This window comes from Lepus europaeus, chromosome 4, assembly GCF_033115175.1.
Source record: "Lepus europaeus isolate LE1 chromosome 4, mLepTim1.pri, whole genome shotgun sequence".
Lineage (NCBI taxonomy): Eukaryota > Metazoa > Chordata > Mammalia > Lagomorpha > Leporidae > Lepus > Lepus europaeus.
The window spans coordinates 154,301,668-154,328,602 of NC_084830.1; the positions used below are offsets into that span (position 1 = coordinate 154,301,668).

At 41.3% G+C, this 26,935-nt stretch overlaps 1 protein-coding gene and 1 pseudogene across 12 annotated transcripts in view; one reads left to right on the forward strand and one right to left on the reverse strand.

Moving 5' to 3' along the window:
* Nucleotides 1-26,935, reverse strand: part of CSNK1G3 (casein kinase 1 gamma 3) — a 135,060-nt gene that overhangs the window by 40,568 nt on the left and 67,557 nt on the right. For all 12 annotated transcript variants that reach the window (XM_062189251.1, XM_062189248.1, XM_062189246.1 and 9 more), the window contains 2 exons: nucleotides 18,856-19,004; nucleotides 16,448-16,682 (listed from right to left, as the gene is read on the reverse strand). In XM_062189251.1, coding sequence (XP_062045235.1) covers nucleotides 16,448-16,682; nucleotides 18,856-19,004 — 384 coding nt within the window. The remainder of the gene's footprint in view (nucleotides 1-16,447; nucleotides 16,683-18,855; nucleotides 19,005-26,935) is intronic.
* On the forward strand, nucleotides 4,117-4,704 carry LOC133758607 (nascent polypeptide-associated complex subunit alpha-like; annotated as a pseudogene).

Below are 26,935 nucleotides of genomic sequence, written 5' to 3' on the forward strand. Positions count from 1 at the left end.
CTGAAGGGACAAGGGCTCTGCAGCCAAACACAGTCCCATTTCTCCACGTTGAAGATTTAGAACATAGCATAGTAAGAGCTTCTGAGATGCACTAGAATTCAAGATATCTAACTTTATTTAACACTGTATTTTCTAAACGCATATGAGCACAACCCACATAGTCTCCATTAACACTAAATCCAAATGGTAGTCTGTGAAATACATTTTTTTTTTTGACAGGCAGAGTGGATAGTGAGAGAGAGAGACAGAGAGAAAGGTCTTCCTTTTTGCCGTTGGTTCACCCTCCAATGGCCGCTGCGGGCGGTGCACTGTGCCGATCCGAAGCCAGGAGCCAGGTGCTTTTCCTGGTCTCCCATGCGGGTGCAGGGCCCAAGCACCTGGGCCATCCTCCACTGCCTTCCCGGGCCATAGCAGAGAGCTGGCCTGGAAGAGGGGCAACCGGGATAGAATCCGGCGCCGCAACCAGGACTAGAACCTGGTGTGCCGGCGCCGCAAGGCGGAGGATTAGCCTGTTGAGCCACGGCACCGGCCCTGTGAAATACATTTTAAGAAACACTTGCAGCACATCACCTTGCCTTAATAATCTCAGAGATTCCAAGGTGACTGAGTAGGGAAAAGACATGACTGAATAGGGAAAAGACGTGCTGATTCTGACCAGAGGACTGCAGGAAAACAAAAAAACAAAAAACAGGAAGTGCATTCCCAGGGGAGAGCTGGAGAGAAGTTTGCCATGGAAATTCTAGAGAAAGAAGGGAACATCGTGGAGCAGTGTGGATGCACAACACTGAGCAGGGACACTGTCCACAACTCCCACAGCTGCAGACTGGAGAAGACGCCAGGTTCTGAGAGTGAGGTGATGCAAGCGGCAGCAGCCAGCGCCACTCCTGATGCTTCATATGGGAGAGCCTTGAGGAACACACTGTCTTTCAGTCCAGCCCAGAACCACAATGGGGTCCCCTGATCCAGCAAAGAAAAAGCACATTTCCTTCTCCCCACCCCCCAACAATGGCACCCAGCAACCAAAGGGGAGAAGGTGCATTTTTGACACAAGTAGAGGCTGTAGCAGGTCTCGCATGAATGACCAAGGGATTTTGCATTTCCCACTGCCTTTGAATGGGCTGGAAGGGTTTGACGGGGGGCTGGGTACCAATTTAGGGTTGTGAGGTGCCCCTAACTTCTCAATGTACTTCATGGTTTGGGGCTCCAACTGCCAAAGAGGAGCACCCACAGGCATCTGGCTCTCTCTGGGACAGGGCAGGCTGGTGGAGCGCAGAGGGGATCCTCTGTACCCTGTGACTGTGGGAACTGTGCAACTGTACAATGCAGTATGGCATCTACCTGAGTCTCTGAGCAATCCCTGTGTCTGGTGTCAGAGGCTCAGAGCTCCCTGATTGCCTGGGGTGGCTAACTGCAGAGGTATCTGTGCTTACACTGAGGACTGTACAGATTATTTGATTCATGCTTCAGGGTGGACGAGGGCTGTAGCCACTATGGGCTAACCCCAGGTATTGATCACCTTGGAAGAGAGGAGATGAGGCTATTATTACGGCAATAGATGTGATGATACCCTCCCTCTGCTGACAACAGAGCAGATCTATCATACCCTTGGATTCTCACCCCAACTCTGAGCACTGACCCCTTTCCTGGACACACCCACAACACGCCTCTGGGTATCCAGTGAAAGAGCAGACACTCCACTAAGCCACAGAAGCATAGGGCAAAGATAAAACCCAACAGTAGAGAAAATCAACAAGTGCTTCTACAAATTCCTAAAAATAAACAGAAATAGAAGAAACAAGAACAAGGAAAACAACATGACCCCTGCAAAAGAACACAACAACCCTTCAATATTAGAATATGCAGACAAAGAGACAGATGAAATGCCTGAGAACAAATTCAAAAGAATTATCATAGGATTATGCAGAAGCAATGAGAAGCAAATTCATGAGTTAATTAAAGATATCTATACATGACATGGAGGAAAAATTTTCCCATGAGATTGAGACTGTGAAGAGAAATCAAACTGAAATATTAGAAATGAGGAATTCAATATGTCAAATAAAAAATGCAGTGGAAAGCCTTAACTTGGTGGGGCAGAAAAAATAATATCTGAGCTAGAAGACAAATCTTTGGAAACATGTCAGTCACACCAAAACACAGAAGAAATGAGACAAATTAAAAACAGTGTAGGCATTGCTTTTGGGCCTTTTTGCTAAGATCAAGTGTAAAAACAGTGTTGGCAATTTATGGGATACGGTCAAATAACTAATACACAGGTCTTGGGGAGTTTCTGAAGGCATGGAAAGAGAGAATGAATTAGAAGGCCTATTCAGTGAAATAATAACAGAAAATTTCACTAATTTGGAGAAACAAAGAGACAGCCAAGTGTAGGAAGAACACAGAACTCCTAATAGACATGATCAGAAAAGATCTTCACCATGACACACTGTAGTTAAACTTTCAACAGCTAAATATAAAGAAAAGATTCTACAACGTGCATGAGAGAAAAGACAGATTACCTTCAGAGGATCTCCAATTAGACTCAGAGGTGACTTTTCATCAAAAACCCTATAGGTTAGGAGAGAATGGAGAGACATAGTCCAAGTCTTAAAAGAAAAAAATTGTTAACCCAGTATACTGTACCTTGCAATACCTCTCATTTATGAATGAAGATAAATAAAGAACTCCCATAAAAAACAGAAATTGAAAGAATTTGCTATCACTGGTCCAGTCTTACAAATGATGTTTAAAGATGTGCTACACACAAAAACACACACAGTCATCATTATAAAAGAAAAAAAATGAAAGCAGAAAATTTCCCAGTAAAAGTACAAAGGAAACCCAAAGCAATCAATCAATAGGAATATTTATGGGAAAATAGCAGGGCTACATCAATACTTATCAATAGGAACCTTGAATGTAAATTGCCTAAATTCTCCAATTAAAGGATACAGCCTGGTTGAATGGGTTAAAAAACAAGACCCATCTATTTGCTGCCTACAAGAAACACATCTCACGAACAAATATACACACAGACTGAAAGTGAAAGGATGGAAAAATATATTCCATGATAATAGAAAGCAACAATGATCAGCTGTAGCCATCCTAATATCAGACAAAATAGACCTGAACACAAATATTATTAAAAGAGACAAAGGGTGCTATGTAATGGTTAAGCAATCAATTCAAATGGAAGATATAACTACAATAAATGTACATTCACCCAATGCCAGGGCACCTGGCTATTTCAAGCAAATGTTTTAATCAATCTAAAGGTAGACACAGACTCAAATACAACAGTAATGGGGGATTTCAATGCCTCATATTCATCAATGAACAGATCAACTAGATATAAAATCTAAAAAAGAAATAACAGAGATAATCTACACTACAGACATAATGGACCTAACTCATATCTACCAAACATTTCATCCCACAATTGAAGAATACACGTTCTTTTCATCAGTGCATAGAACTTCCTCTGGGATACACCATATGCTAGGCCTTCAGCTAGTCTCAGCAAATTTAAAAAAAAAAATTGAAATAATACCATTTATCTTTTGTGACCACAATGGAATTAAGCTGGAAATTAACAACTCAAGAATCTCTAGAAAATATGCAAACACATGGAGAATGAACAATAGGCTCCTGAAAGAACAGTGAGTCATAAAAGAAAGCAAGGCTGGCACCGCGGCGCAATAGGCTAATCCTCCGCCTGCAGCGCCAGCACACCAGGTTCTAGTCCCGGTCAGGGCGCCGGATTCTGTACCAGTTGCCCCTCTTCCAGGCCAGCTCTCTGCTGTGTCCCAGGAGTGCAGTGGAGGATGGTCCAAGTTCTTGGGCCCTGCACCTGCATGGGAGACCAGGAAAAGCACCTGGCTCCTGGCTTCGGATCAGCGAGATGCGCCGGCCGCAGCGGCCATTGGAGGGTGAACCAACAGAAAAAGACCTTTCTCTCTGTCTCTCTCTCTCTCTTACTGTCCACTCTGCCTGTCAAAAAAAAAAAAAAAAGAAAAAAAAAGAAATCAAAAAATTCCTGGAAATGAATGAATATGACAATACAAATGTCAAAATTTATGGAATACAGCGTTATCTGGTTTCCGCGTTCCCCGCACAATGCCTGGTAAAACCACAGAAGCCATGCCTTCTACAGAGCAAGAGTGGCCCCGGCCCCAGGCTTAGCCAGGGTCTGGAACAGAATCTGACTGATAAGTCAGTGGCTCAGCCTGAGGAACAAGATTCCATGCAAGTAACTACAACACAGGCTCAGCTGGGCAAAGCAGCCAAACTTGATGAAGACCCAGTCAGTAAATCAAAACAGAGTCGGAGTGAAAAGAAGGCATGAAAGGCCATGTCCAAACTGGTCTTCAACAGGATACAGGGGTTACTAGAGTCACTCCAGAAATCTAAGAATATCCTCTTTGTTACTGCAAAACCAGATGTCTAGGTAAGTACCCAGCCTCAGATACCTGTATAGTTTTGGGGGAAGCCAAGATTCAGGACCGATCTCACCAAACACAGCTAGCAGTGGATGAGAAATACAAAGCTCAGTGTGAAGCTATCTCAGACCTTCAGGAAAAGACACAGACTACAACGGTACAGGAGGAGAGTGAGGAGGAAGCAGTCGATGAAACAGGTGTACAAGTTAAGGATACAGAATTGATCATGTCACAAGCAAATGTGTCAAGAGCAAAGGCAGTCTGAGCCCTAAAGAACAACAGTAATGATACTATAGATGCTATTATGGAATTAATAATGTAGCCATCTGAAAAACAAGGACCCTTTTTGGTATTTCGAAAGAGTAAATGTTTCTAACATTAAAAACTTATGTATTGTTGGATGTAAAAAATGAAAGAAACTGGAAAGTTATAAATTATTTATCAGTATCTCAAGGACCTAGAAAAAGAACAAACCAAACTCAAAATTAGTAGAAAGAAAGAAAATTGATATATCACTGGCCTAACTAACCAAAAAAAAAAAAAAAAAAAAAAAAGGAGGTAGAAAGAACATTCACATCAATAAAATCAGAGATGAAAAAGGAGATAAGGAGATGCCAACAAATTGGAGAATCTGGAAGAAATTAATAGGCTTACAGACACACATAGTTTACCTTTATTGGGACATGAAGGCACTGAAAATCTAAACAGACCAATGACCAAGAGACTGAATTAGCAAAAAAGACCTTCCCAACAAAGAAAATCCCGGACAAATGGCTTCACTGTTTAATTCTGCCAAATCTTTTTTTCTCTAAAATACTTATTTATTTATTTATTTATTTAATTTATTTACTTAAAAGTTAGAGTTACATGCAGTGAGAAGGAGAGCCAGAGAGAGAGAGAGAGAGAGACAGACAGACAGAGGTCTTCCATCCACTGGTTCACTCCCCAAATGGCTGCAATGGCCAGAGCTGCGCTGATTCAAACCAGGGGCCAGGAGCTTCCTCCAAGTCTCCCACAAAGGTGCAGGGGCCCAAAGACTTGGGCCATCTTCCACTGCTCTCCCAGGCCATAGCAGAGAGCTGGATCGCACGTGGAGCAACCAGGACTCAAACAGGCACCCACATGGGATGCTGGCACTGCAGGCGGCAGCTTTACCCTCTATGTCACAGCACCAGCTGCTCTTCTGCCAAACTTTTAAAGAACTAATTTCAATTCTCAAACTATAAAAAAAGAACTGAAAGGGAAAGAACCCTCCCAAATTCCTTCTATAAAGCCAGCATCACCTTAATTCCTAAACTAGAAAAAGACACAACAAAGAAAGGGACTATAGACCAATAACACTGATGAACACAGATGCAAAAATCCTCAACAAAATACAAGTTAATCAAATCTAACAACACATCAGAAACATCATTCACCTGGACAAGTGGGACTGATCCCTCATGTGCAAGGGTGGTTTAACATATACAAATCAACAAATCTGATATGTAACAACAAACTGAACAGTTGTAGAGAAAACATTTGAAAAAATACAACATTCTTTCATTATGAAACCTTAAGCAAACTGAGTACAGAAGGAATATTCTTCAACACATTCAAGACAATTTATGACAAACCCACAGCTAGCATCATATTGAATAGAGAAAAGTTGGAAGCATTTCAACTAACATTCTGAGCCAGACAAGGATGCCTACTTTCACTATTGCTATTCATTATAGTCCTGGAAGTTTTAGACAGGGCCATGAGGTAAGAAAAAGAAATCAAAGGGATACAAACTGGAAAGAAGGAAGTCAAATTATCCCTATTTGCAGGGGAACCAAAAGATTCCACTAAGAGACTACTGAAACTTAGAAGAGAGTTTGGTGACGTGTAAGATATAAAATCGACACACAAAGATGAACAGCCTTGTATACACAAACAATGCCATGGTTCAGAAAGAACTTGTAAGATCAGTCCCATTCACAATAGCTACAAAAATTTTAAATAACTTGGAATAAATTTAACTAAGGAGGTCAAAGAGCTCCACAGTGAAAATTACAAAACACTGAAGAAATAGAAGACATCAAAAAATAGAAAAAATATCTTCGATGTTCATGGAATGGAAGGATGACTAACATCAAAATGTATATACTATTGAACGCAGTTTACAGATTCAATGAGATCCCAATCAAAATATCAAGGATATTCTTCTCAGATCTAGAAAAAACAATACTAAAATTCATATGCAAACACAAGAGACCCTGAATAGCTAAAGCAATCTTAACAAAAACAAAGCAAGAGGCATCAAAATACCAGATTTCAAGACGTATATAGGGCAGTTATGATCAAAATAGCCTGTTACTGGCACAGAAATAGACATGCAGGTCAATGGAACAGAATACAATCTCCAGAAATCAATCCATGCATCTACAACCAATTAGTCTTTTACAAACGACATAAAATCAATGCCTAGAACAAGTACACTATCTTCAACAAATGGTGCTGAGAAAACTAGATCTCCACATACAAAAATATGAAACAAGATCCTTACCTACAACTTACACAAACATCAACTCAAAACAGATCAAGGTTCTAAATCTATGACCTGACACCATCAAATTACTAGAGGAGAACACTGGGGAACCTCTGCAACACATTGGCATAGGCAAAGACTTCTTGGAAAAGACCCCAGGAGCACAGGCAGGCAAAGCAAAAATAGATAAACAGGATTACATCATGCTGAGAAGCTTCTGCACTGCAAAGGAAAACACTTAACAAAGAGAAGAGGCCACCAACAGAATGGGAGAGAGTATTTCCAAACTATGTAACTGATAAAGGATTAATATCCAGAATCTATGAAGAGTTCAGGAAACTCAACAACAACAAAACAAATAACGTAGTTAAGAAATCAGCAAAGGATTTGAACAGGTATTATTTATTTATTTATTTACAAGTTAAACAGTGAGAGAGAGGAGAGAAAGAAAAAGAGAAAGGTCTTCCTTCCGTTGGTTCACTCCCCAAATGGCTGCTACAGCTGGAGCTACACTGATCCAAATCCAGGAGCCAGGTGCTTCCTCCTGGTCTCCTATGCGGGTGCAGGCGCCCAAGCACTTGGGCCAACCTCCACTGCCCTCCCAGGCCACAGCAGAGAGCTGCACTGGAAGAAGAGCAACCTGGACTAGAACCAGTGTCCATATGGGGTGCTGGCGCCGCAAGCGGAGGACTAACCAAGTGAGCCATGGCGCCGGCCCATTTGAACAGGTATTTTTCAAAAGAGAAAATTCAAATGGCCAACAGACACACGAAAAAATGGTCAGGATCACTGCACATCAGGAAAATGCAAATCAAAATCAGAATGAAGTTTTACCTCACCTCAGTCAGACTGGCTCTCAAACAGAAATCAAAAAACAATACACACTGGTGAGGATTGGAGCAAGAGGTTCTCTAATCCACTATTTGTGGGAATGCAAGGAGTATAGCCATTAGGGAGATGAATGAAATCAGCATATGAAAGAGTTACCTGTATCCCCAGTGTTTACTGCAGATCAATTCCCAATACCTAAGATATGGAATCAACCCAGATGCCCATCAACCAACGACTGGATTGAGAAAATGTGGTATATATACACTATGGAATATTACTCAGCCATATACATACACCACAGAATACTACTCAGCCATAAAAAGAATGAAACCCTGTATTTTGCAACAAAATAGATGTAACTGGAAACGATTATTCTTAGTAAAATAATCCTGTCCCAAAAAGACAAATATCACATGTTTTCCCTAATCTGTGGTAACTATTAGAGTACAAAAAAAGATGTAACATATAATTATTTACACTGCAATCTGCATTAAATTACTCCTGTGAATAAATTCTTGAGAGGAAATAGCTTAAAGTCTGAACAAATGAACTAAATTATTATCGTACAGCCCTACAGGAAATATTTACATGCTACAGTGTCACTGGTTGTATTTCACTGAAAAAAAGTTATGAATGACTAACTGACCAAAAAACTGTATTTGGGCGAAATGGTCATTTATACGTTCAATTACTGTTTATATAGCCATTGTCTATATTCCCACTAAACTAGTCTTTTACTTTCTATTTGTTAAGCTTTTTATTGTAATGTAAACTTAAAACATGTTACCACAAAAACAAAACAAAACAAAACAAAGACAGGTAGAAGGAAGGAGGATATGAGAGAGGGAGGAAGGGAAGGAGGGAAGGAGGGAAGGAGGGAGGAGGGGAATACCGTTATGTTCTTACACTTGCATTCACAAACCATATTGCATCTGTTAAAAATTAATTAAAATTAAAACAAAAAATTGTAAAAGAAACATTTGTGCTTAACACAAATCCCCATACCCCCTCCACTATTAACAAAAAAATGCTACTAGAAAAAAAACTATCATTTTGAAAGTTATTTTTGTTGTTTTAGCAACCAAATGTTGTACAGCACATAACTAAGCAGTAATCACAAACCGTGGCTCAGGAAAATGCTCATAAATATTTGTTGCCTGAGCAATATTTCAACTTTTGCTTATTAAATACTGAAGATTTCTACATGTTTTGAAATAATACAAAAACATTAGCTAACAGTAAGAGTATAATAATGCTTTCACAGGGGCCAGCATTATGTCGTGGCAGGTAAAGCTGCCGCCTGTAACAACGGCATCCCATGTAGATACTGGTTTGTGTCACAGCTGCTCCACCTCCAAACCAGCTCCCTGCTAATCCCTGCAAAGCAGTGAAGATGGTCAAACTGCGTGGGCCCCTGCCACACATGTGGGAAACCCGGATGAAACTCACGGCTCCTGGATTCTCCTGGCTGAGCCCCGGCCATTGCTGGCACTTGGGGAATGAACCAGCAGCTGGCAAACTCCTGCTGGCTGGTGCGGCTGTGAAGGCAGTGGAGGCTGCCTGGGTGCTTACACCCCTGCCACCCATCCTGGAAACCTGAATGGAGTTCCAGGCTCCTGGCTTCTCCTGGCCCAGTTCTGGCTGTCGCAACCATCTGTGGATAGATTTTATCTCTCTCCCTCTTCCTGACATTCTGCCTTTCAAATCAATAAATATCTTTTAGAAAAAGCAGAAATTCACAGTTCATTTTCAATCCACTTCTGGAAGTGCGGATGTGAACTGCTTCAGTGAACTAGTGATGACTTTCAAATGAAATTTCATGTCACTGGGTTCTGAGCATCTTAAAAATTAAAAACCAGGAGGAAAAGAAAGCTAGGCATCAGAAGCAATGGGTGGCAGGCCTATTAATGGCTGATCTGTACAGTGATCTGCCCTCAAGGAGACCCAACAGGCCAGTCCACTGCAGTGCTTTCAATGTGGTAAGCCTGGGCTTCAGCAGAAGTCAGCTTGTGAAGAGCCCTGGCAGCTCTGCCAAGAGTTGGATCACTGGAAATGGACCTGCCCTGGAGTCGAAGGATGCCCAGGTCAGAGACACAGATCTTATTGGCTCTAAGCTGAAAAGCCCTTCACTCAGCCCAGCTTCCAAAGTGACCACTGCAGCTGAGGGGATGGTCAAGTAGGGTCAGCAACATTGCAGGCAGAACTATAAATTTCTTGTTAGAGATGCCACCTGCCTTTACCTGGCCAGCTCTCCTCCCAGGCCAGCCAAGTAATGAAAGTCAACAGAGTGCCTTCCCCTAGGAGGTTCACACCTCCCTTAGATATACCCCATGTGAAGAGATAGATAGGTCTGGGCCTCTTAACTTACAAGGCCTAAAGCCCAACAGATTATTATCAAGCCCCTTCTATCAGGTTCTATTTGCCTCTCAATCAGAAAAATTACTTGTAGCTTAGACAGCACCTTTCTTAGCTCCTCTAATAATGACTCTGTCCTTTGTTCTAGACCCTGTCTAGCACACTTGGGCCTCATTCCTTTGTAATCATAACCTCTACTCTACCACCAATGGCTCTATTCCCAACCTGTGTGTACTGATGGTCCTCTTCCCCACTTAATGCTGTATAATTGTTCAAAACTGGTAAATGCCACTCTTAGGATCACTGGTTACTATCCTCACTCTGTCTTTTATGACCTTGTCTAAATATGAGCAGAGTCGGCAAACTTGGAAGGCTTCCATAGCCTTGGCAACTCATGACGACAGCCTAGGGTGGTTACTGGCGCCATAAACTAGAGTGTCAATTTGTTGGGTCAACAACAGGAGCCACTGTGCACTTGCTCCTCATGTGGGATCTCTGTCCTTAATGTGCTGTACATTTTGATTTAATGCTATAACTAGTACTCAAACAGTATGTTTCACTTTGTGTTTCTATGTGGGTGCAAACTGTTGAAATCTTTATACTAAATTGATCTTCTGTATATAAAGAGAATTGAAAATGAATCTTGATGTGAATGGAAGGGGAGAGGGAGTGGGAGAGGGGAGGGTTGCGGGTGGGAGGGAAGGTATGGGAGGGGGAAGCCATTGTAATCCATAAGCTGTACACTGGAAATTCATATTCATTAAATAAAAGTTAAAAAAAAAAGAGAGATAGATAGGTCTAGGCCACTTAACTTACAAGTCCTAAAGCCACCAGGTTATTATCATCGCATATGTTTCCATCTGTTACAGTTTATTGTCCAAAATTTATTCTTGCTTATTTAAAAAGAAAAGCTACAGGATCCTATCAAGATCTGAGGAGTGGCCGGCACCACAGCTCAATAGGCTAATCCTCCGTCTGCAGTGCTGGAACATCAGGTTCTAGTCCCGGTTGGGGCACTGGATTCTGTCCCGGCTGCCCTTCTTCCAGTCCAGTTCTCTGCTGTGGCCCGGGAGTACAGTGGAGGATGGCCCAAGTGCTTGGGCCCTGCACCCAATGGGAGACCAGGAGAAGCACCTGGCTCTGGGCTTTGGATCAGTGCGGTGGGCTGGCCACAGCGCACCGGCTACAGCGGCCATTGAGGGGTGAAGCAACAAAAAAAGGAAGACCTTTGTCTCTCTCACTGTCTACTCTGCCTGTCAAAAAAAAAAAAAAAAATACAGTGTTTTCTCTTAGAAAAATATACACATCCTAGGATCTTCCAACTAATCTTGATAATATTACTACACAAGATAAAAAAAAAAAATCACACGAAAATTTTTAATCCTGAAACATGAAGAAAACATCAGGGTAGGCATGAGGCCTGGTGGTTAAGATGGCTGTATCCCATAATGGAGTGTCTGGGTTAGAATCCTGGCTTCACCTCCAATTCCAGTTTCCTGCTAATATGTACCCTGGAAGGCAGTAGGTGATGGCTCAAGTACTTGGGTCCCTGCCACTCACAGGTGAGACCTAGATTCCCAGATACTGGCTTCAACTTGGCCCTACTCTGGCTACTGCAGGCATCTGAAGATTGACCCAGCTGAGTGGAAGATACCTCTCTCGCTCTCCCCCATCCCCACCTTTCAAATAAATAAATAAGTAAAAGAAAGTATCAATATGTTCTTCACACTTTCAAAAAACATTTTGAAACTATTAAAATATAATTGTAAAATGTAATGCTTTTAAACTGTGAAAAAGCTGTTTGGGGGAGGAGGGGGCTGGGTCAGCACTGTGGTGTAGCAGATTAAGGAAGCACTGCCTGCATTACCAGCATCTCATGTGGGCACTGGTTCACATCCTGGCTCCTCTTTTTTACATATTTTTATTTTTATTAATTTGACATATAGAGGAATTACAGAGAGAGGCAGAGACAGAGAGAGAAGTCTTCCGTGCACTGGTCCACTCCCCAAGTGGCCACAATAGCCACAGCTGAGCCAGGACCTTCCTCTGGGTCTCCCGCATGGGTGCAGGGGCCATCTTCTTCTGCTTTCCCAGGCCATAGCAGAGAGCTGGATCAGAAGAGGAGAGGCTGAGACTAGAATCAGCGCCCATATGGAATGCCAGAGCTTCAGGCCAGGGCTTTAACCTACTGTGCCATAGCACTGGCCCCCCTCCTTTACTTCTAATCTGGCTCTCTGTTGGTGTGCCTAGGAAAGCAGCTGAGGATGTCGCAAGTGTCTGGGCCCCTGAATCCACATGGGAGACCTGGAGAAAGCTTCTGGCTCCTGGCTTTAGCCTTTTCCAGCCCTGGCCATTGCAGCTATTGGGGGAATGAATCAGCACATCCAAAATCTCTTTGTCTCTCCTTTGCTCTATATAACACTGCTTCTCAAATGAATGAATAAACCTTAAAGGAAAAAAAGCTGTTTGGGCAGCTTAATGAGCAGGCCTCAGGAATGTGGGCAATTAACCGAGAAATAAATTAAATGAATCACATCACTGAACAACAGCACAGAAAAATGGCATTTTAACATTATCATTCTGCAATTCCTTTTCTCCTAGTCAAAAAGCATACCACTTAAAAGCCTGAAATAAGGGCCGGTGCTGTGGCTTCATAGGCTAAGCCTTCATCTATGGCACTGGCATCCCATATGGCACTGGTTTATGTCCCAGCTGCTCCTCTTCTGATCCCGTTCTCTGTTTGTGGCCTAGGAAGGCAGTGCAAGATGGCTCAAGCACTTGGGCCCCTGCACCCAAGTGGAACACCCAGAAGAAACTCCTGGCTCCTGGCTGCACATTGGCTCGGCTCCAACCACCATGGGCTTCTGGAGTGTGAACCAGCAGATGGAAGACCTTTTTCTCTGTCTCTCCCTCGGCCTGTAATTCTACCTCTCAAATAAATAAATAAAATCTTTAAAAAAAAAGCTTGAAATATTCTATTAAGGAACATAAATTCCTTTTAATTTATTTGAGAGGCAGAAAGACAGAAACAGTTCCTCTGCTAGTTCATCCCCCAAATGCTTTCAATAGTCAAGACGGAGCCTGGCTGAACTCAAGAGCCGGGAACTCAGTTCAGGTCTCCAACACGGGTGGCATGAACCCAGCTACTGGAGCCATCACCTGCTGCCATCCAGGACGCATCGTATTAGCAGGAAGCTGGAAACAGGAGAGCTGGGGAGCTGGCATTGTGGCATGGAGGGTTAAGCCACTGCCTGAAGCGCCAGCATCCCACATAAGGGCTGATTCAAGCCTCGGCTGCTCCACTTCAGATCCAGTTCCCTGGGAAAGCAGCAGAACACAGTCCAAAGGTTTGGGTCTCTGCACCCACGTGGGAGTCATGGATGAAACTCCTGGCTCCTGGTTTCAGCCTGACCCAGCTCGGGTCACTGTGGTTATTTGGGGAGTGAATCAGCACATAGAAGATCTCTCTCTGTCTCTCAATCCTTCTCTCTCTGTAATTCTTTCAATAAATAAACATTTAAAAAACAGAGAGAGAGAGGGAAAGGGAGAGAGAGAAAGAGAGAGTGCGCTGGGACTCCAACCCAGGCACTCTGATATGTGAGGCAGCTGTCCCAAGTGGCAGCCTTGTGCCAAATGGTACCCACTGTGCCAAATGGCTGCCCCCAAAAATTAAATTTTTATTTCATGACCATAAACTAGAGAACCATGCAGTATTTACTTAATCTCAAACGACTTCAACAAAAGAAGATATAAAAGGATTCAAAGGAAGAAGATGAAATAAGGTTCAATGCAATAGACAAAAAATATTTTAAAAGAAAAAATAGATTATTTGCTAAGATCTGATAACATTTCAACAGGACAATACTAAGTAAAGCTTCTGTTCAAACAGACTGTGGAAATCCAAAGCTACTGTCCAGATTTCTTCACTGACAGCGGCATGAACAGATTGAAGAAGGGTGTCAAAGTGAGTCACTACACCTGTCTTCTGAATGTACATCACCTAGTACAGATCAATGGGTACCACAGGAATCAAAATGCTGAATTCTACAATACAATTTGACATTATTCTTCCACATTTCCTAAAAAATTAGGAAAATTTTGTCCGTTTTCAATCTGATACAGTTTCAGTCTACAAACAGAAAAGGAGACACAAATGCACACAACACTCTTCTGAACCAATTCTCTATTTTAAAAAGAAGCCGATGAGCGCTCAAGGATGAATACGTGAACGACAGATGGGAGAAGGCTTTAAAAGTAATCACCAAGACTCAGGCAAAGAGTGAAGACAACCATTAGGTATATACAAATTAAAATCACATTAAAAGGTCAGATTTTTCTCTACTCCTTTTTCTTTATCTCTTCCTGACTCCTCATAAACGTAAGTACTCTGAACTCAATACCACAAAAAAATTCATGTTAAAGAATGCCTGAACTCTTCAGCACTCAAACTCAGATCACTTTAGCAAACTCTTATTTCATTATTAATAGGAATTCAAGTATTCAGGCAAAAAACAAAAACAAAAACAAAAACAAAACCAATTTTCTGTTAATATTACCTTTCTTTTCCATCTAAATGGAAACTGAGAAGCAGGGCTTTTATAAATAGGGAAAAGTAAACATTAAATCTTGTGATGGGCCCAGCATTGTGGCACAGTAGGTTAAGCCTCTGTATGAAGCTCCTGGCTACTGGCTTTTGCCTGGGCTTGCCCAGGCTGTTTTAGCCATTTGGAGAAATGAACCAGTAAATGGAAGAAGACCTTTCCCTCTCTGTGTCTCTCCTTCCCTGTAACTCTGAGTTTCAAATATATAAATAAATCTTTTTTTAAAAAAAGTTCTGTTTTCAATATTTGCCAAAGAAACAACTGTTTTGTTCTTAAAAGAGGAATAAAAAGAGAAGACTACAAACATTAAGTACCATTTCCCTTACTCTAAAGGCTTTTCTCAACAAGAACAAATACATCAGACTTGCTTTGCTGCTTCTACAAATAGATTATATTTAACCATTGTTCAGATAAAGAACATTAAGCCATAAGGAAGTTGTGACTTCATGGCTCACAATAAACTAGTGGCAAACCTTTGTTAGTTGTTACAACAAGTCAGTTAACAATTCCCATGCAATGAAAATTTCTCACAGACATTTCATATGCAAATACAGGTGTGCCTGGGTTTACCACAGGGTACACTCCAGAAGGCTACAAACCACCCAACTGCAGTTCAAATCCATCATGAAAGTCTGCCATTGAAAGGTATCCCCCAAAATTATCTGAGTTGTGTTTGATAATTTTAGATGTTGGAAAACATACTTTCCTCAAAGAAAGGCAAATTTGCACTTCTTAAGTGTATTAGAATTCTGAAAAGAAACATGCATAAGCCTACCATCAGGCTGGCTGACAGCAAAGACTACACAGGCAAGTGAGTTCTGAGCGAAAGGCAGGGCAGGGACACGCGATAAACAGTGAATCTGAGGGGAATGGTGGAGAGGGAGCTAAGCTCTAGATTTGGAAAGTGGATGATGTAACTTCTAAGGGCCTATCTAAATCTGCGATGGCACACTGTAGAGACTCTGAGCACAGGTGATGGCTATGTGACTGACTGCGCTTATTTTCCTATCTATTCCTTCAAAGATGTCAGGAACACAACCTAAAAGTAGAAAACTAAGTTTGTACTTCCTCTGACAGGAGCAGTGACCATGACTTAAGAATAAACTACTTCAAATACAATCTAGAAACTTAAAAAACTTTCAATAGGAAAGAATACGGTGTCATAGAAAGAACAACAATCCTTACCTCACTCCAAACGAAAGTTAGTTCTAGATGGGTCACAGACACAAAAGTCAAAGCTCCAAGTAGGAATCCAGCTCTCCTCACTGCCAAAGCACACGCTCTAAGCATCACACTTCCTAGGCAGGTGCTACTGCCCTAGCTAGCCCTATCAGGGAGCTATAGTTGGCAAACAAAAATTTTCTTACACACTAAATTCACTTAAAAGTAGGAACAGTATTATCTCATATTCATCAGCAGAAATAATCCAATGCCTCCCCCTAATGTTATTTCAACATTTCAAGTTCTACAGAAATATACATATAAGTTAATGTAAGGATAGCTGTCATTCATTCACTCTACAGCAACTAACTTTAAAGGAGATTTATTAAAATATAAATGAAAACACATTATAGGTACATGTAATAAATGAAAATTACAAGAGAAGCTATTGTAATCTTCAAAACTTGAACCATAATAAAAAATAAAAAGTCACACTGTCAATGTAACTGCTGAATTCAAGCTTCCATACTTACGAAAGACATACCTACCTTTTCCTAAGTGCGTATTTATGCTCATGTATCTAGCTGTTCCCGTAAGGCTTTTGTGTTCTCTGTATGGTATATGTTTCTTTGTCTCTGGATCAATGTATTCTTTTGCCAAACCAAAATCTATAATATGAATAACTTGCTGGGTTTTATTTCCTGGTCGTCCTATTAAGAAGTTCTCAGGTTTTACATCTCTGTATATCAAGTTCTTTGAATGGACATATTCCATGCGAGAAATCTTGGGTTAAGGGGGGAAAAAAGACAGAGAAATTTTATTTTAGGCTTTGATGAGTGTAAGAAAGCATGACAGAGGCAAGACAGAACTTTCACAATGAAACCAACACTTTAAAAAAAATCAGTAACGGTTTCAACCCTTTAACAGTACATGTTATCAGTCTACAGTTCCCCATATACCCATCCAATTATATTTAAAAAATTTGCCTTTACTATCATGGTTATGACAATTAAACGCTTAGATTTTATGAATTATTTTCCGATCAGCAAGCATGACTCAATCAACAGTTCCAGAGGATGTTGTCTCATGAACTCTAAAAGCTATAACCACACAAAATTTTGAACTCAAAATATAAGCAGACATCTTAGTAAAGTTGCATTATTTTTCATTAGTTCAATAACCCAGCAACATAACAATCATATTATGGAAACTTAAGAGTCTGAACTGTTAAATAAAAATAATTAACACCACCATTCAATATTTCTTTTTTTCCTGTTTATAATGTCTTTTCTTTACTTTTCCTAAGCATTAAGAACACTTAAAAATAACATCTTGAACCTAGAGAAGTTTAGAATCCAAGTATAATAATAACACAGTATATTGTTAGCTGTTTTACAGATTTTCAAATAATATTCATTTGACAAACTGTCACAAAATAGAACATTACAAAAATACAACTGATTCACTTAGAGATAATCATAGTTAATAATCAATTTAAACACAGTGTATTTATAGGCCCTTCTAACCAGTTTATTAACAAACTTCTGATCATGTAGTCTGTAACTTCTATGACCTACAATTTTTTTTTTATATTTATATATTTGAAAGTCAGAGTCACAGAGAAAGAAGGAGAGAGAGAGAGATCGATCTTCCATCTGCTAGTTCACATCACAGAAGGCCTCAACAGCAAGGGCTGGGCCAGGCCCAAGCCAGGAGCCAGGAGCTTCATCCAGGTCTCCCACGTGGATGCAGGGACCCAAGCACCTGGGCCATCTTCCGCTGCTTTCCCGGGCCATTCCCAAGAAGCCGGATCAGAAGAGTGGCCAGAACATACAGGTGCCCATATGGGATGTAGCCACCACTATATGCCACAATGCCAGCCCCTGGCCTTTTAACTGACAATTTTACAAGCATTTTTCAGGTCATGAAGCGTTCTTTTAACATACACTTTTTACGAGCTACATATTATTTTATGGCTATTAATAATTTATCCAAATAACCCTGCTACACCTGCACATTTGGGTTGCTTCCCTTTTTGATTACAGACACCCTTGAACACGAAGTTTCAAGTGCATCTGAGTGCTTCCACAGGATGAACGCATCCACATGGAAGGAACGAGTCAAAGGACAGAAACCGTCTCACGGCTTCCACAGTGTGCTCCTCTTGGCATTCATTTCAAAACTGCCCTCAATTCATTCTCTAAAGTATTTTCCCACAGGTTCCCTGAAATTTAAATAATTTAGTAATGTTCCTTCATTAGTCTGTTTCTTCTTTTTCTGGACCAATACTCTATCATCATGATTAACAATTCATGTTACTCAGCACTCCCTCTGCATCCATCTTCTACACAGAAAACGTGAAAGGAACAGCTGTCATTTAAATATCGACCCTGATCTTCAAGCTATTAAGACGTTAATTTTAATAAAATACACTTGATTCAGTTTCTTTAAGCTATATATACATTTTAGAAAGACAATATGAAGCCGGTGCCATGGCTTAACAGGCTAATCCTCCGCCTTGTGGCACCGGCACACCGGGTTCTAGTCCCGGTTGGGGCGCTGGATTCTATCCCGGTTGCCCCTCTTCCAGGCCAGCTCTCTGCTATGGCCCGGGAAGGCAGTGGAGGATGGCCCAAGCCCTTGGGGCCTGCACCCGCATGGGAGACCAGGAGAAGCACCTGGCTCCTGCCTTTGGATCAGCGCAGTGCGCCGGCCACAGCGGCCATTGGAGGGTGAGCCAACGGCAAAAAGGAAAACCTTTCTCTCTGTCTCTCTCTCTCTCTCACTATCCACTCTGCCTGTCAAAAAAAAAAAAGAGAAAGACAATATGAAAAGCACAAACATCCGTACTAGAGCAAACGGTATGTAAGATAACACCACAAGCCTGTAATCTAAATTTGTAACCAAGGAAGCATACAACTGCTCCAGCGCTCGGACAGCACCGGGCTTTACTTACCAGCTGTATAGCTATCATGAGAACTGTTTTCAGAGAAAACGTCCTGTCGCACAAATCAAACAGGTCTTCTAAACTAGGCCCCAGCAGTTCCAGCACCATGGCGTTGTATTTACCACAAGGGCCAAAATAGTAAACTTGAGGTATACCATCTGGGAGAAAAGAAACAGTTGTTTAGTAGCTTCACCACCGCCCCAGGCAAACAACACACAGAGACTTTTTAATTTTATAGCTCCAAGCTCCAGGGCAGTTATCTGTCCATTCTCCAGAAACACGAGTTCTTCCTGACCACATCTCCTCTGGTGCCACCCCAGCAGCACACACAGACTGAACCACACGATCCACGGTACTTCACCGTCTCTGCACCTGCAGGCTGCTTAGCTTTAGAGGAGACACCTTCGAAACGTTCACCAAAAACGCATATTATAAAAACAACAGACTTTGGAGTATTTCTGCATCAAACTAATCTTTTAGTCCTTTTTATGCTCAAATCTCCATGGCCTAACATGCTTAGCACATAGGGAAGATTCCATTTTAACTGAACAAGTGAGCCACTATCTTAATTAATCCTGTGGAAGGGGTACCACTAATCTCACACCTCACAATTCCCATCTGTTGGTACACACACCCTGTATAAATCCAATCCACACACATGGACATGGGACACAAGCATCCCAATCAGCATCGTAACCAGAGTCACACTGGGTTGGACAGTTGGGATACCAAAGTTAAGAAAACACATGATTAAGATGACTTATCCCAGGAATGTAAAGCTGGGTTACTATTTTAAAATCCACCAATTGAACTCAACATCGTTAACGGAATAAATATAGAAAAACTCTAAGATCATCTTAATAGTTCTAAAGTAAGTATCTAATAAAATGCTCAGCAAATTTGGGACAGAAGGTTCCTAAATCTGATCAAGAAAATCAACCAAGGGGCCAACCCTGTGGAGCAGCAGGTTACGTCATGGCCTACAGTGCCAGCATTACATATGGACGTCGGTTTGAATCCCAGATGCGCCACTTCAGATCCAGCTCCCTGCTAATGAGCCTGGGAAAGCAGAGGAAGACGGTCCAAGTCCTTGGGGCCCTGCACCCATGTGGGAGACCCTGAAGAAGCTCCTAGCTCCTGGCTTTGGCCTGGCCCAAGCCTGGCAGTTGACGCCCTTTGTAGGGGTGACTGGTGGATAGAAGACCTCTCTCTCTGTCTCTCCACTCTCTCTCTGTAATCTTAACTTTCAAATTAAATAAATAAATAAATATTTTTAAAAGAAAATCAACCAAAAAACTAGCCTGGTACAATACGAAATAACTTCCATTTAGGACTGGGAGCAATCATGGACATCCACTTTTGTCTATTCTACTCAAAAGTGTGCTAAAGCAAAAATTGAAGGAGGCTACTGTTTTGCTAAGGCCTGCAGCAGGCCCCAAGAGATTAAAAATCAAAAAGTCACTCATGCTAAAATGCCATGTCATCAAACTGAGACTAAACTGTATATCTGACCTTCCAAGAGAATAAGATGAACAAGAGGTAACTTTCAAATCTCCCAAACAGGGTGAATCTGGTCAGCACAATGAAATACCCTCTGCTTTACCTTCCACAAGGTGTAACCTAAAGCATCCTAAGGTTCACCAGTAAGTTATTTTTCTACTGTTCTGTCTTAGGTCCCCATCATACAAGGAAAGTAGCTTTGAAATGACTGATCTGCTTTTGTTCTTTGTTTCTGCCTTTTTCAGCCCTTTCTCTCTCCATAAAGCTGAACTCTGGCTCAGCCCACAGAAGCACTTAGTCTGTTCTATGGCATGAAGCTTCACCTGATTCTAGAACTGAAAATGAAGCCAAAGAAGATTTCTTTTAAAACCAAACTGTTATAATTTTGTCATTTGACAGATTGCAGTGACGCAAGAAAAACAAAAAACATTCTTGAGAATGAAAAGACTATTACTTCAAGAAAAATTGAAAAGTGTTTGTTACCAATAATTAAATTCAAGCTTTCAAGCAATAATCATAATTATGTACAATTTGAAGATCTTGTCAGATTTCCAATATGTACAAACTTGTACAGACCAAACGGTGGTGCTATTAATTCTTATGATTTAATTTGGAGTAATGAAACATATCAATACTTCAAATATATGTGTAAATCAGTGTGCTAGTATTTCCAAAAGACCAATGCATCCAGTTAGAGAATAATGCATGGCTGAATGAGACATCCAAACACATCTGAATGCAAGTGAGCAGGACTTTTGAGACAGCCCCTAACTAGGCTGCAACTAACCTTAAGAAACCAGCACTTCTCAGGTGATGATACACAATAAAAATGATGTTCATAATTTAAGTTTAATTAGTCAAGGTTCACAAAGCTGTGGGCTAAACCCCGGGTGAGAATATGAAGTAGCCACATTTTTTGGCTATTTACACTACGCGCTTTTCAAAGTCGGGACAAGTTTCCCTATCATTGTATTCAAGCCATGTTGCTTCCTACAACCATCAAGTACTAGAACACACATCACAAGTTAAACAAATTATAGAATACGCACTCTGTGGAATACAATACAGCCCTTAACAATGTTTGGACGTAACTGTAGACAAACTTATTATTCACTTCTTATAACACAGATGATTAAATTTTTGTTGTGGTTTACAACTCTGTCTTACCTTCAAAACAAAATATATCTAATGAGTCATTAATATACATGTGAATAAGAGACCAGAAAGAAAAACTAGAAAGCGGACAGAGATTACTGGAAGCACAGGTGATTTCTGCTTTCACTTCACAACTTTGGGACTTTTTCAAGTTTTTTTGAAGAATATATACCATTTTTTGCAGTTGAGGGAAAACGTACATTTTAAAAACTCTTCTGAGACCGCAAAGAAAAACCTGAGTCAGAAAAAAATACTTAAACTATAATTTTATTTCTCAGGATGAGTTTCACAAGCAAAAGCAAGCTTTTGTTCTTACCCTGGTGAATTTTCAACCATAGACTCATACTCCACCCATGTCCAATTGTTCTAAAATTATTTTTACTGGAGACTGCTATAAAAAGCCATCCATTGTGAATTTGGGAAAGTTAGCTCTGATCACTTCAGTTTTCAGGGATGCTAACCTGCATGTCCAGCTATCAAGAGAAGTGTATTTCCACCACCACAGCTTCAGACTAGTAAAAATAGACAAGTTCACTTTTTTATTTTTTTTTAAGATTATTTTTATTTTTCCGAGAGGAAGAATTACAAACAATGAAAGACAGAAACGTCTTCCATCCACTGGTTCGGTCGATCCAAAGCCAGGAACCTGGAGCCCAAGAGCGTGAGCCATCTTCTACTGCTTTCCCAGGCCATAGCAGAGAACTGGATCATAAGAGGGACAGCCAGGCCTAGAACTTCCACCCATAAGGGATGCCGGAGCCACAGGTGGAGGATTAACCTACTGAGCCATAGCCCGAGTTCACATCTTAAAATACAATCTCTCATTCCCCCAAAACTCACTTCATTAATTTCAAATTTCATTTTTGCATTCAAGCATCAAAACAACAATGATCAGTTGAAGTCACATAACAATAACCCACTGGAGGGTGGTATCTTGTGCCTTGTCTGGAAATACTATAGTTTATTATAGGTGGCGTTAGCTGAGTAGCCCTTTAAAGGAAATATCATGATCCATTTTCAGTTCCTGAACTGTTCATATAAATATTTTCTTATTTTTTAAAGACTTATTTATTTGAAAGTCAGAGTTACACAGAGAGAAAGAGGCAGAGAGAAAGAGGGAGAGGGAGAGAGGGAGAGGGGGAAAGGAAGAGAGGGGGTGGGGGGGGGGGAGAGGGGGAGAGGGGGAGAGGGAGAGGGAGAGGGAGAGGTCTTCCATCTGCTCACTCCCCAACTGGTCACAAGGGCCGGAGCTGCACCGATCCGAAACCAGGAGCAGAAGCTTCCTTCAGGACTTCCCATGCAGGTACATGGGTCCAAGGAATTGGGCCATCCTCTACTGCTTTTCCAGGCCACAACAAAGAGCTGGATCAGAAGTGGAGCAGTCCGGACTTGAACCTGCGCCAACATGGGGTGCTGGCACTGCAGGTGGCGGCTTTACCAGCTACACCACAGCACTGGCCTTTATAAAATGTTAAATTGAGAAGATCTGGAGCAAAACTATTAACATGCAGATTATGAAATTTCTACTCCACAGCTCAGAATAAGAAAATCTAACATCTGATTAGAAATGTTAAGTACAGAAATCATCACAAAGGCTATATTCCTTTTTATTCACATTTTGTGCTATAATAATCTTAACCTTTAGCACAAATGCTTATTACACTCCTAGGTCAGCAGCTCCCAGCACAGTCTGAAGACACAGGTGATGGGAGAGGGAGTGGTCCATGAAACCCTTCCAGGGATCAATGCCACCAAAACTAGTCCACAGGAACACAAAGATGTTATTTACCTTTTCTACTCATTCTCTGAAAAGTGAGTGGTGGAATTTTCCAAAGATTACAGGACATGTGGAGTCGCAAGGGAAAGAATACAGAACATAAAAAATCTATCTGTTTTCTAGTGAGGCAGACATGAAAGAGATTGGTAAACTATGTAAAACAACGCCACCTATCTCAATTATTTTTTTGGTCTTGTTTTCGGAAAGTGCAGTTCATTTTAATTTTAAAATGTCTGGACTACTGTTATTTTAAAAAGAATTAATATAGCAACAGTTTATATTTGTTTTAATTTTGAATATGGTAGATATCAACAGCTGTAATCACAGCAACAAAAGCTGAGATCGCCAAACAGTTTCAGAGTATATAAGGACCCTGACACTCCAAAGTTTGCAACCTGCTGCATCCGTAAGCACCTAAATGAACATACAGGTGTAGTGAGGTACAGACCTGCCAACAGTCTTCCACTAAAACATCACACATCTATTCTGTAGCAACTTTCTCTACTCATTAATCCCAGATAAAAGCAATGAAGTCACTGAAATGCAGAAAAACAATGGTCCTATCTCTGATAATACTAATAACACAACTAAAAATTACCCTCAAATTCAAAGAACATGAAATAATATTATCTGTAAATATGTAAAATTCACATGCCACAAAAACTGAAAATAATTTATTATCATCCTTTTTGGACCTAAATAATTAAGGAAGTAAGTTTTTCTCTAACATCCTTAACCCAAAGTCCCCAAGACACTTAAAAAGCTTACAAACCTTTTCACAATAAGTTACAACACTTAAAGCAAAAATAAATAAGAAATATAAAATTATCACGTGCTTTGTCATCTTTGATACTTTCTATTTCTTACTACTTTATGGAAAATTACAAAAATGATTCAGCATTTAAGAAAACTATACCTGTCATCACTGTTTAGTGATATACTCTATTCAAAAATATGTTTTACTTTAACATTTTACGGGGTTAATCGATGCTGAAAATACAATTACCACCTGACACACAGGATGTGCTACTGCCTGCACTGTACAAGCCAAACTGAAACATCTCTCAGCTAACCCTTCTTTCTTACTGACAATGCACAGCACTTTCTAAATGTACCCGTTCCGTGTACTGGTTTGGATATGGTCCTATGTGTCCCCCAGAAACCCACTTCTGGAAGCTTTGTTCCCCAGTGCAGCCCTGCTCAGGTAATGGAACCTTTAAGGTTTGGTGTAAAGTCCTCAGCTCACTGAGGAGTTATTAATGTGCTGGGGCTGACACTGTGGTACAGAAGCTTAAGTCACAATCTGCAGTGACGGCAACGCATATGGGCACCAGACTGAGTTCCAGCTGCTCCACTGCTAATGCACCTGGGCAATCAAAGAACAACGGCACAAGTGCTTTGGACTCTGCACCAACCTGGGAGACCTGGAAGAAGCTCCTGGCTCCTGGCTTCGGCCTGGCCCAGCCCCAGCCATTGGGAAGTGACCCATTGCACCCACAGTCATTTGGGAAGTGAACCAGCGGATGGAAGATCACAATCTGTGTGTATGTCTATCCCTCTCTCTCAATAAATGTTTTTCAAATAAATAAATCTATTTTTTAAAAATATATTAGGCCGCGGCAGCCATTGGAGGGTGAACCTACGGCAAAAGGAAGATCTTTCTGTCTCTCTCTCACTGTCCACTCTGCCTGTCAAAAATAAAAAAAAATTAAAAAATATATATATATATTAGGCCGGCACCGTGGCTCAACAGGCTAATCCTCCGCCTAGCGGCGCCGGCACATCGGGTTATAGTCCCGCTCAGGGCACCAGATTCTGTCCCGGTTGCCCCTCTTCCAGGCCAGCTCTCTGCTATGGCCCTGGAGTGCAGTGGAGGATGGCCCAGGTGCTTGGACCCTGCACCCCATGGGAGACCAGGAGATGCACCTGGCTCCTGGCTTCGGATCAGCGCGGTGCGCCAGCCGTTCGAGGGTGAACCAACAGCAAAGGAAGACCTTTCTCTCTGTCTCTCTCTCTCACTATCCACTCTGTCAAATAAATAAAAAATATATTAATATGGATCTCACGAGATCCTGGTTAACCCCTGCAAGAATGAGCTACAAAAAGGAGCTTGAGGGGCTGGCGCCATGGTGCAGTGGGTTAATCCTTTGCCTGTGGCGCTGGCATCCCGTATGGGTGCTGGTTCTAGTCCCAGCAGCTCCTCTTCTGATCCAGCTCTCTGGCATGGCCTGGGAAATCAGCAGAAGATGGCTAAGTCCTTGGGCCCCAGCACCTGCAGGGGAGACTGGGAAGAAGCTCCGGGCTCTGGCTTCAAATCAGCACAGCTCCAGATACTGCAGCCATTTGGGAAGTGAACCAAAGGAAGGAAGACTTCTCTCTCTCTCTCTCTTTCTCTCTCCCTCTCACTGTCTGTAACCCTACCTTTCAAATAAAATCTTTATTAAAAAAAAAAAAAAAAAAAAAGAGCTTGGGCCTGAACCTCTCTGCCTTCCATTCTCCCATGTGTTTCCTCTCTTCCTCATGCATTCCAACCATGACACCATCTACTATGCTTTGAATATGATGTGTCCCTTGAACTCACGTAGGGGATTAAAAGTACTATCTTTTTTTTTTTTTTTAAGATTCTATTTACTTATCTAAGAGGTAGAGTTACAGAGAGAAAGGTCTTCAATCCATTGGTTCACCCTCAAAAATGGCCACAGTGATTGGAGGCAGGCTGATCCGAAGCCAGGAGCTTTTTCGAGGTCTCTCACATGGGTGCAGGGGCCCAAGCACTTGGGCCATCTTCCATTGCTTTTGCCAGGCTGTACATAACAGAGAGCTGGATCAGCAGATGAGCAGCCGGGACAATGCTGGAGCCATAGGCAGAGGCTTAGCCTACTATGCCTAAAAGTATTATCTTAATGGTATTAAGCCAAGAGAAACATAAAGGTGGGCCCCTTGGAGAGTGAGTAGAGTGGATTAGGTTATTAGGGTATGGTCTTGGGGACTGAATCCTGATGGCTTTATAAGAGCAGCGAGAATATGAAGACAGGCCACATGCACTGCATATCTCAGCAATGTGACACCCTGTGCCACATCAGGACTCTGCCAGCTATAACAACTATTACTAATAGTGCTCAAAAGTAAATACAACAATGTCCATATACTCCAGAATCACTGGAATTCATTTATTTAGCAGAAAGAACTAACTAGTCTTGGAAAGAATGTGAAAATGGAGATGTCTATAAACCAAATCAAACATACAAGGCACACGTACAAATCAGGAAAGCAGAGGAGTCAACAGGAAGAAGGAAGATGGGCTTTCTAATACCTCTCAGAAGACAAAAGCGTGAAGAAATGTAATTTTAGTAACAGCCACTGCTGCTGTCTTCAAATTATTGTTCAGTACTAAACAGTCCAGGGAACCTTGAAAAGTCAAGCAACCCACTTGAGAAATAATGATTTAACATATGTATGCTCTGAAACAGTATTTTTAACTTTTTATTTTTAACTGATAAGTAAAAACCACACACATTTCTGAGGTTACATGTAATGTCTCAATACATATATACATTGTACAACATTAAAGAAGGTGAACAGAAATATATTCTCGAACATTTAGCATACGTTCTTCGTGAAAACATTCAAAATCCTCTCTTTGAGTTCTATATACAC